The sequence below is a fragment of the Arachis hypogaea genome, chromosome 2 (genome assembly GCF_003086295.3).
Source record: "Arachis hypogaea cultivar Tifrunner chromosome 2, arahy.Tifrunner.gnm2.J5K5, whole genome shotgun sequence".
Lineage (NCBI taxonomy): Eukaryota > Viridiplantae > Streptophyta > Magnoliopsida > Fabales > Fabaceae > Arachis > Arachis hypogaea.
This window is the reverse complement of record NC_092037.1, coordinates 96868542-96880272: the sequence shown is the minus strand read 5'-3', so window position 1 is coordinate 96880272 and position 11731 is coordinate 96868542. Positions and strand designations below refer to the sequence as shown.

The window sequence follows — 11731 nt, the reverse complement described above, 5'->3', positions numbered from 1 at the left end:
TGGAGTTTACAAGAGTTGTTTCACAGAGGCGTAGTGAATGACAAATAGCAAAAAATACTTGCTTTCTTCCTGTGTCCTAAGAGGGACAAAGTTGTCAATGCCACCAAGGACCTCATTACTGAAGAGAATCCAAAAAATATCCAGATTTCAAGTGGGCCAACCTTGCATGAATTCACTCAGAAACATTACAGAGTTGATGAAGGAACTCTTGAAACATTCTCCCAAGTGGCTTTTAGACAATAAAACTTCAACCAATTAATTAAGAGTGTCTCTGTATATATATATATATATGCATCAAATTAAACCAACAAGTATGTAATAATCGAACTTTATTTCTTATGTTTAGGTGTGGATGATGATCATATATAGTCGAGACTCTTAGGAATGATATAATAAAGTGCTTGGTGCATGTCTTTATCGACTTTTGAGTCCTTATATATAATAATATTATCATTTTTAAGCTTTTAAAATCATTTTCTCTTTTTGATTAATTATTAATGAGTTGTTTTTTCTTTCAATGAAACAATAATATTATTAAGTTTTAAAGTGGTCTTTAAATTTTCACTTAAAATTTTAAAATTGATCATTAATTTTCAATTATTTCAATTGTACATGAATTTTTATTATGTAATTATATATTAGTCCTCATTAGTAGCGTGTTAATTAATATGACATCATGAATGAACAATTAATAATATATAGTCTAACCAAACTGATATCATTTAAATTATACTTATTAGCATAAAACATCAATTAATTGCACATATAATAAATAGCAATTTACGTATTATAAACAATTTATTCATATGTCAATTGATATCATTATGTATGTATCACAATATAATTGTTTATATATTACTGACCATTAAAATTTTAGAGATAAATTTAAAACTGAGAAAAAAAATTCAAGTAACACTTTAAGACTTAATTTAACATTATTCTATTTCTTTACTTCAAAACATCCAAAGATTAACGTCCACATACATTCATTATTTTGCTCTTAAATCATGATTTAATTACCTTCTCACATCCTTCAATTTGGGAAAAATTGTTACCAGAAATTCGGTCTAAAAGAAAAACACGTGTAGGACATATTCTGATCTATATCTAAACATTTAAATATTAAAATTTTGTTAAAGAATCCATCTAATTTTCTAATTAATCTTTTCCTTTTCAAAATAGATGTGGTAATTACAAAACAATTTAACTGAGGTATTGAAAATTAAGGGAAATACCATCAAAATAAAATTTTTCTTTCAAAACGGGGTTTACTTTCCTTTAATTTATTTTTTCTAATTGTTTGCATTGCTTATATATTTTATTTTTTTATTTTCTCTTTTATATTTTAAACAAAAATACTATGTGCATATAAAAAATCAATTACTAAATCAATCATTATGTATTATATTCATACATATTAATTATATATTTTTTTAATTAAATACTCAATCAATAAAATGATCAAACTTGTATCAAATTTATCAAAGTAGAATAATAAAAAAAAATTTACAGGTAGAAGAATAAAATTTTATGAAACACCAAAGATCGATATATTTTTATACGGTGAGTGAAATGCCTTTATTATCAATGTTTTAATACATTTATGATTTATGTTATTGTTATATGGGATAAGTTTCATACACTCTGTGTAAAGGGGAAAAAAAAAACAAAGAAATTAAGTTTCATAATTTTCATACTCCATGACAAAAAAAATATGTATAATCTTAATGTATGAAATACCGTAAATAAAATAATAATTAGTTTAATCTATCTTTTATGCTCCATTAATAGATTTACAAGAGTTGCATGCACAGTAGAGCTGTTGTGAAGAACAAAATTGTCAGAAAAGCCTTGATTTCTTTATTTGTCCAAAAGTAAACAAATGGTGACTCCTCTTTATTTTACTAGTCATGTAGGAGAAAGGAAAATAAGAAATATGGTGTGGAATGAGATGTTTGATGTTAAAAAAAATAAACACTAGGCTTTAGCCTTCTTCTTAAAGAGAAGAATTAAAAATGTTTTCACTTTAAAAAGAAATTCAATTCTGAAAAACAAATAGAAATGTTAAAAGCAAAAAATACAAACCCGTAATATTGAACTGATAATGGAATACAAACCATCGTTTTTAAGGAGATTAAAAAAAAAACTGTTCAAACTTCAAAGTATAAAAACAAAGTAACATAAGTAATACTACAGTTCAATACACGGTATAATCCACCATCCATTACAATCACACACCTAACACCTCATTAATGTTTTTTTTTTTTTTTTTTTTTTTTTTTTTTTTTTTTTTTTTACTTATAACCACACTAGACACGCACTCTCTCTTTCTTTTTTTTTTTTTTAACTTACAATCACACCACACATGCATTTTTTTGTATTTTTAATTTTTTTGGATTTTTTTAAAACAACTATAATATAAAACAAATCAAATTGCAACTGACAAAGTGACAACAAATCTTTTCTCTTCATCAACTCCTTTGATATGGCTAGGTGTCGCGTTTTGGTCTTTAACTCCATCTTCGGAATTGGACTTCTCTAATAGAACTGTTAATATAATTGTGTCAGTTTGAAGAAAGATAAATAAAATGAAAAATTTAAACTTTATTAGTAGCAGTAAAATTAAAATTTAATGTAACGTGATACTTCACTTTAATTTGGAGTCTACTAGAAAGACAAAATTATTGATAAATAAAATACAGTTTATTTTATATTTAAATAAAACAAGCTTTAAACTGTGAATCCTCTCTCTACACTTCTAATAAGAGAAGAAATAAGAGGGGAGGGGGAGAAAGGGGAAGATGAACAACATGCAAAATTTAGTTGAAGTGTTCACAGTTTTAGAATTGCATTAAGTGCATAATTCACAAATTGTATTATAAAATCATTAGAAAAATGAACCCATATAATCGTGAGTGAGGTGTGTAGTGTGTATGACAAAATAAAATAAATTATCAACCTACAAACTATTTAGTCATAACGTATAAATAAATAATTTTATATTCAAATAAAAATACATAAGACTTTCGAACTAACTAAAAGTCCTTAAGAATCTTCATCCTGGTCAACTTTTAGAGTATATATATAAAGATTAACTAATGATTTAGGTCAAGAATCTTATATTTAGATCTAGATAGGATTTATAAATTAAAATATATATCTATAATTAAGTTAAAAGATTTGTAAAGTGAAATTAAAATACTATTTTAATTAATTAAAAGAGTTTTAATACTAGGTAGCAAGCAAGTAAAATGTATGATGAACAAGTAGTACAATAATGGAAGAGAGAACGAATATGATGCATGTCCCTTACATATCTCTGAAGTGGGTATGAGAATTATGAATAAGAGCAAAATGCAAAACATTTAACTTGGTAATCTTTTTCTTTTCTGGTATTTCTGGTTTGTAGGTGAGTAGGAATCTTAGGTGTTTTTGTAGGTGAGTAGGTCCCACAGGAATACATACCGGATGCATGCCGAAGAGACCTAATTAACAGGGGTTGATATTTAGGGTATTTACATATTCTGTAGGTGGGTACTCCCATGAAGATATTATAATTGTCTTCATGTGATGATTTTTCTTTTTGACCCTTAGATGATGGAGTGTAGGGTTAGATTTTGATATGTTATAAAAGTGTTGTTTTCCCTATTCTGTATACATGATTTTGCAGAATGAGTATTCCCTTTCTGTTTGCTTCCTAGCTTATCAAACAAAGCTAATTCTTTAATAAATTTCAGGAAGTAAACTTTAATTATTTTCATCAAAACATGGACTAAAAAGATAAAGGAATTAAATACATACCCCTTCAAATACCTTCCGTACAGCGCAATTGAGATCATCCTCAACCAAGAATGCATGTTTTTCTCCCATATCATCAAACGGGACGACTTCTATATCTTCTTCGTCCTTGAATTGAACTTCCATCCACCTGTTCACAGATACTGTACCTGCACAAAAACTTTCCATCTTGCTGCAATCGATTAGCAACAAATGAACCAAGGATGGAAATTTTAACCCAATGTTGCCATTGTAAAACCTTCCAAGGTTTGGTAGAGAGCAAAGGGACAGAGTTTTCAGTTTATGAAATACTATTATCTCCTCTCCTACATGCCCTGATGACTCTTCTACTTCTTCTTCAGACACAATCTCTTTCAGTGATTCACAGTTTTCTATGGACATGTTCTTCAGCTGTTGCAGAGTTCTGCTTGTTGAAGGTGTGAACAAATTCACAAGCCCATTACATTCTGATATGTTCAACTCTATTAGGTTCGAGAACGATACCTCGCTTGGTACTATACTCCTCAAACTATGACACTTATCCATTTGCAATTTTTCAATATTTTCAGAAATGTGTTGCACCCAAGAATGCTCTAACCCAATGGAATTCAACTGAGACAAGGAACTCAACTGCAAACACTTCACTTGTGGAATAATTTCTTTGACACAATCCATGGTAGGTCTTTTAGTGCAGATTATCTCTTTGAAAGAGCTACAACATACAACGAGCTTTTCTATATTGGGCAGCCGTTGAAGAAATTCATATGGTAAAGTATCTGAATCATCATGAAAACATTGCAATTGAAGAGCTTCTAATTTTGAAAGGTTGTTCACATGCAACATCATCGTGATCTCCTCCTTGCTGACTGCTAGAAACTTCAAGTACGGGATTACCTACAAGGGAAAAAAATATTGTCAATTCAGCCTACTACGTAAATGATAGTCAAAATAATCAATAAGACATGGATGTATAAATGTCATAAAGATTAACAAGACATAAAACCTTTTCTGGCAAGAAAATGGCTTGATTCTCTGCTTGTGGACATTGAAATTCCTGAGACTCAAATTGGAATGTCTTCAACTTGTCACAGTGGAATAAGTGCACTTTCTCCAGTTTGGGGCATTCTAGCTTGTATGGTGCAGGGTAAAAACATTCCAGTTCTGGTAAAGACCTCAGTTTTATGGATGTCATGCTTTGCAATGCAAACTCTTTAGCAGCTCCTTCGATAATTGCTTCATCTTTTGCAACAATTTCCACCAATCTGTCACACTCTGTTACTTCCAGTTTCTCAAGTTTATTCAGATTTTCGGCTACAGATATTGGAAACAACCTTTGAAGATTGTTGCATCCATGCACGTACACTTCCTGAAGGCTCTCAAAGTAGCAAACTTGTTGAGTAGGATCTGAATCCCAAACATGTTCAAGATTTGGGAGCTGCTCAATAGTCAGTTTCTTTAAGCCAGACCTTAAAGGATTGATCTTTGTGTCTTTTGCTTCACGTGTCACTTCAAATATTGTTTTCACGGACTCACATTGTCGCACAACCAACTCTTCCAATTTACATAGTAAACTGAGTATGTGAGAGGGTATTACAATACACATGAATTCACATTTTTCCACAATCAAGATCTTCAATCTGATGAAGCACAAGGATGGAACTTGAAATGGACCATTCCATATTCCATGTATTATTGGGTGCTCGTTGAGCTTCAAGTCCTTTACTTCCCTCACAAATGTTGCAACCTGTGCATGAAATATAACAAAAATGTTAAATTAATCGGTCCACATGTTAATTGACTACACAAAATCTAATATTTTGATCCAACTTTAATTCTCATGACGTAAATGTTTTTTATTACATTCTTTTTAGAAATTAAACATCTTATATCTTCATAAAATTTTCTGTTTTCCACTTAAAAAGTCATATCATCAGTTAAAACTATCACATAAATTTTTTGCTTTATATCTTGAGTATTTATACTAGATTTAACTACTCAAATATATTCTTCTAATTCTCGTATAATCTTATTATTCTAACTTGAAACCTTCCACACATTTATACATAAACAGAAAGAAATCAAAAGAGGTGGAGGAATAATTCATTTAAAAATTTATACAATACAATTCTTCTCAATTGTTAAATTATTAATACATATATAAAATATTTGTGAAAATTGTGTAAAAATTATATCATCCAATGTAAAATTAATGGAAATTTTGTAACAATAATGATGCATGTCATATCTGCTTTTAATCCAACATCGGATATAGGTCGGCATATTAAAAATGTGTTATATATATAGCATATCACTTAGCGAAAACTGTGTCGATCAATGCTAATTCAAGTTATGATACGAATTCTGACAGTTAAAGAATAAAGATTGGTAAAATAAGTAATTTTTTCTCATTACAAATTAATATTTGTTGTTATAAACACTTATTGAGAAAAGTTTGTCTCTCAAAGAAAAAATAAGAAAGGAAATAAATAAATAAATACATACCTCTGTCTTGTAAGTATTTCGTAAAGTAGAATTGAGATCAACTTCCAATGGGATTCTAACACCGTTAAATGAATCATCAAAGACTACTTCTGACAACTTGTTAGTATTGATGGTACCTTCACAGAAAGATTCCATCCTGTTGCACTTAATCACTTTCAATTCCTCTAATGATGGAAAGATTAAGGCAAAATCCCCATTGTAAAATCTTCTAAGGCTTTTTAAACTCTTAAATTGTAATTCATGCAGCTGCTCAAATACTATCTCCTCATGAATTAATTCTTCTCCTTCATTAAACATAATCCATTGCATGGATTTACAATTAGATATTTTCATCACTTTGAGTTGAGACAAACTTTTAGCTGTTGAAGATGTGAACAAATATATCATGCTATCGCATTCAGATACAGTCAAATGCGTCAGATTGGAGAAACATACAGGAGAAGAAACTAAACTTGTTAAACCAGAGCAGCTTTTTACTTCTAAAGTTACCAGAGTTTTGAGAATTGATGATTCTCGTATCCAAGAGCGTTCAAATCCTATGAAAATTAGTTCGGAAAGAGAAGCCAACTTCAATTCTTTAAGATGTGGTAGAAATGGGGCGCAATCCAAACTAGGCCTTTCAGAGCAGAATATCTCTTTGATAGAACTATTTTTCACTTGCAGAGTTTTTATACAGGACACCTTTTGGAGAAATGTATATGAAAGTTCATCAGACTCAAGTTCAACATTAAAACTCTGCATATCAGAAACATTTATGTCGCCAAAGTGGCTTCTGTCACATTCTTCATGTCCAATCATCTTCGCTTCTCTTTCACCAAACAACATGTTGGTCAATTTAGGAGTAATCTGGACAGAGGAAAGGAGGCCATCAATTTAAGTTATTAGAGAAATAACCAAACCAAATGGATTTAACGTTATATTATTAAAATTATAAGAATCAATACCATACAAGAGAAAATATACATATAGCACAACAAATACTTTAAATATTTGATAATTTTGTTTTTGGAGGTAGAAACGAATATATAGACTCGTGATGCTGATCGCAAGACATCTCCACCAATATATTTTGAAGAAAGATAAAAGAAAATATAAAATACATTATTTTTACATATAAATCATACAGTAAGAAGAATTTATAGGCACTGTCATACAACACAATTCACTATCCATATTACAAGATTTTTAACCTATTTACCATTAGTAGTCTCATGTAGGAAATATAAAGCAATTACATGATTAATAAGTACCTCTTTGAAACAGACTTGGTCCTCAATTTGTGGATCATGACCATTCAGTGTCTTCAACAAGACACAATGCAATGAACAGTAAAAACAATTGAAGCTTGGTAAATCCAATAGTGTCAATGAAGTCAAACGTGGGAACTTAATAAGGTTTGAAATTGCTCTTTCTGGTGTTGTTGCAATCCCTACAATGATTTCCACCAAGCTTTTACAATGTTTCAACTCTAGATTTTTAAGATTGACAAGATCCTTGGCTACTGATTTTGGGAACAAGCTTGTAAGGCTTTTACATGTATCAACACGCACTTGTTGTATAAGTTGAAAGTCGAGTACCCCATCAGGATCTTCATTCCAAATGCTATCCAAATTCGGCAGCTTTTCTAATACCAACTCCTCCAGTGAAAATTTAATTGGTAGGAGTGTCTTGTCTTTTGTTATGCATTTCACATCAAATATAGTTTTCACAGAACTACATTTTTGAACTTCCAATATTCGCATGTTATTTAAAAAAGGAAGTAAATGAAGAGGTATTACTTCGGATAAAAATTCACATTGATGTACAATCAAGGACTCCAAATTACCGAAGTATGCTTCAGAAACTGGCATTGAATCACGCCACATGTCTTGAACATAGAGGTTTTCTCTGAGACCAATAATCTACACATGGAAAACAAGAAACTTAATTACTCTTTGTTTGGTGCTCTTGAAAGTTATTTTTCTTAAGCACCTATATAAATTTAAAATAGAAAGATGCTACTAGGCTTCGTCTTGCTTAATGTCATTCATTATTTAACGGCACCTTATTGAAATGTTCTAATATTACTTCAATGTTATGCCAGTCTATTATTATAAATTTATAACTAGTGTATTTAATCCATCCTCTTATTTATTTATTCTGTGTAATAATAATAAACACAATATTAGTTTAGATGCTTAGTTCTTTTTATTTTAACTAAGAGATTTTATATTTAAATTTTACAAATATATATATATATATATATATATATATATATATATATATATATATATATATATATATTGAAAATTTTGTATATCAAACCTCTTTCAATCTTTATATAGTAGATAAGTATATTGTTAGTAATGAAAATTATCAAAATAAATAATCTTCCAATATATCATGACATGTCTTTTGTTTTGATTTTATGCGACAAATTCCATTATAATATATCATATAGATTTAATTAGATGATAAATCATTTAAGTTGAAATGTTTATAGTTGAATTTTATTCCATGCACTAAATATTACTATAAGAATTTAAAAAACATTTATTTTTTAATAGTGTCATAATTATTTACATGTAATACGTAATTTGTTAAGATCCTGCAAGTTATAAAAATATAATGATAAAAAAAATTATAAAGGAAGTCAAATGGAAAGTGAATAAAGTCACAGAATTTGAAAAATATTGTAACCTCTCCTTATGAAAGTAATGTTGTTATGTAACATTTCAATATATAAAAGATAATCTATCAAATAAAATATTGTAACCTCTCCTTATATAGAATATAGTATTCCGATGATGTAGTTTATGGACTTAGATTCTCTAAATTTTGAAATTCATTTTAGAGTGTAAAATGTAATCTTTTACTATTTATTCCATAAGTGCGACAAAAAAAATATGAGAGAAAAGTCATTTAAAGATGAGAGATCACACTTTACCTTTTAAAGTGAAAATTCAAAATTTAGAGGATCCAAATTCTTAGTTTATAATATAAGGGACATTTTTACTTTGAAAGAATAAAAGACGTACTTTTTTGTTATTCATTTTGCGAATGGTGGTATCAACATCATCTTCCCATTGGACTCCATATGATTCATATTTGCTTCGTCCTGAGTGCAACTTGACTGAATCTGGATTTATGTGGATGTGGGGACAGAATGTTGTCATCCTCCAGAGTATGCGGCCAAAGATGGATAAGTGTTGCAATGATGGAAAACACAAAGTACGTTTGCCTGAGTATAACCATCTCAGCATTGGCAACTCTTCAAGATGCAGAATCTGGAGCCGTTCAAATATTATGTTCCCACTGCTCTCGTCATTGGATACTATCTCTCGCATTGATTTACAATCGCTTATCTGCATATGCTTGAGTTGACTCAAACTTTCTGCTGCTGAAGATGTGAACAAATACAACAAATCATCGCAACGATATATATCCAATTTTGTCAGACTAGAGAAAGACACCTTGCTTGCTACTAAGTTCTTTATATCATAGCAATACTTCACTTCCAATGTTTGGATATTATCAAGGATGGGATGTATCCAAGAGTGATCCAAACCAATGGATTTGAGTTTATAAAGAGAAGATATGCTTAACCCTTTGAGAGCGAGATGCAATAGGAGTTGAACATAATCAGCCTTAGGTTTTTTCTCAAATAGCACCTCTTCAACCCTTTCCTCTGACTCTTCAAATTCAAGTTTTCGAGACTTTACTTCCCAAGTCAACTTGGCGCCTCTCATATCAAATGATAATTTCTCCAAACTCTGAAATAGGAGATTAACCTAACCAGCAACACAATCAAAATGGACTCGTTTTAAGAACAAAATATATTAGTTTGGAGATCTAATACTGAATAAATAATGTAATTCATATACAACTATGGCTGGATTTATTTGTTGATTCTCTAATTCTTCATCACTCACTAAACAATTCTAATAAACTTAGGTAACATTGATTAGATCCAAAGAAGAATATATGCCAACATCTTTTCACACAAATACTTTTTTTGAAAATTTTTTGGGATAGAAAAAATTTTCTGCAACTTATTTTTTCTATTCTATTAATTGCAATAAAAAATTATATAAAGAAAATTGTAGGCAACTAGCAATGGAAAATTGTATTATTCATCAATATTTACATTGAAGTTTCTGTTATATCTATGATATTGGACAAATTTTTTTCTTAATTACGGTGTTATTTAATTTACTTATTCCTTATCAATTTTTTTTTTCTTAAGTTATATAAATTTTTATAATTGTTTGGTTAATGTAAACTGATTTCAATAAAACTATAGAATCCTCATAAGAAGTACCTTCTCGATTGGAAGTAGAACTTGTTGATCTACAAAAATCTCTGCCTCTTGACAATTGAGTATCATCCATTTACAGACTTGTATATATAGTTCTTTTAGCTTCGGAAATTGAAGCTTGTGCAGTCCCGGATAAAAGTGTTTGAGCATTGGCAGCTCTCTAAGCACCAGTGAAGCCAAAGAAGGAAGCTCAAATGTTTTGGTGTCTCCTAATTCTACAAAGATTTTTACCATTTGCTCACAGTCTTTTATTGAAAGATTATTCAGCATGGCAAGGTCTTTAGCAATGGATGTTGGAAACACATATTTCAAACTATCACATTTGTCAATGCTCAAATCTTGTAGAGCAGAAAAATGAATAATTTCTCTTGAATCTTTGTCCCATACGTGTTCCAAATTTGGTAGATTCTTTAAAGATAATTTTTTCAAACGAGGCAACCCCGTTGCTTTTGTCACCTGCTTATTGTTACTCTCATCCATATTAAAGATGACTTGCACTCCATGGCAATCGGATACATGCAGATCTTCCAAATTCTTAAAGCAATGAAGCAAATGAGATGGAATTACATGCACAAGATAACCACATTTCTTCACAATCAAAGATTTTACATTCTGAAACCTGTTTACTTGCACCCAAGTTTTGTCACACCATACTTGTTTTAAGTCTGGATGGTGTGAAAGCTCCAAATGAACCTATAAAATGATTGCGAGAAGAAAAAAGGATAATTTCTTTACTTTTAAAATTACTGTCATTGAATTATTTTTTTACAGAAATAAGTTGTTTAACTGCAAAAAATTTCAGTCATTGAATTATTTTTTTCTTAAAATAGTTACAAAGGTTTAGTTATAAAAGATAAGTATATATTTAATATATATATATATATATATATATTCAAGTTTTTGTTAAGTTATTTATTCTGAAAATAAGAAAAAATGCTTTTGCTCATAAAAACTTGGACATAAGAATCCAATATTTTTAGCAAAGAATCAGAATATATGAAATTCTTCGACAGAAAATTTAAAATAACTTAACTAAAATCAAAATTAAAAAAAGATAGACGTGTTAATATAAATTACAATATGTATATAAATAAAAAATTATACAATTCAATAAATAAAATTAAAAACATTGAGAATATGAATAAAAATTTTCAA

General features: G+C 29.4%; 1 protein-coding gene across 10 annotated transcripts in view; it reads right to left on the bottom strand.

Moving 5' to 3' along the window:
* Nucleotides 1-2255: 2255 nt before the first annotated feature.
* Nucleotides 2256-11731, bottom strand: part of LOC112754378 (uncharacterized) — a 34360-nt gene continuing 24884 nt past the window's right edge. For 5 of the 10 annotated variants that reach the window (XM_072221530.1, XM_072221532.1, XM_072221531.1 and 2 more), the window contains 6 exons: nt 10580-11269; nt 9297-10049; nt 7530-8180; nt 6280-7125; nt 4781-5521; nt 3742-4671 (listed from right to left, as the gene is read on the bottom strand). In XM_072221530.1, the coding sequence (XP_072077631.1) occupies nt 3790-4671; nt 4781-5521; nt 6280-7125; nt 7530-8180; nt 9297-10049; nt 10580-11269 (4563 nt within the window). In that variant the 3' untranslated portion in view covers nt 3742-3789. Of the gene's footprint in view, nt 2548-3741; nt 4672-4780; nt 5522-6279; nt 7126-7529; nt 8181-9296; nt 10050-10579; nt 11270-11731 lie in introns of those variants that run through there. The other 5 variants (XM_072221556.1, XM_072221560.1, XM_025802017.3 and 2 more) reach the window with 3 other exon arrangements.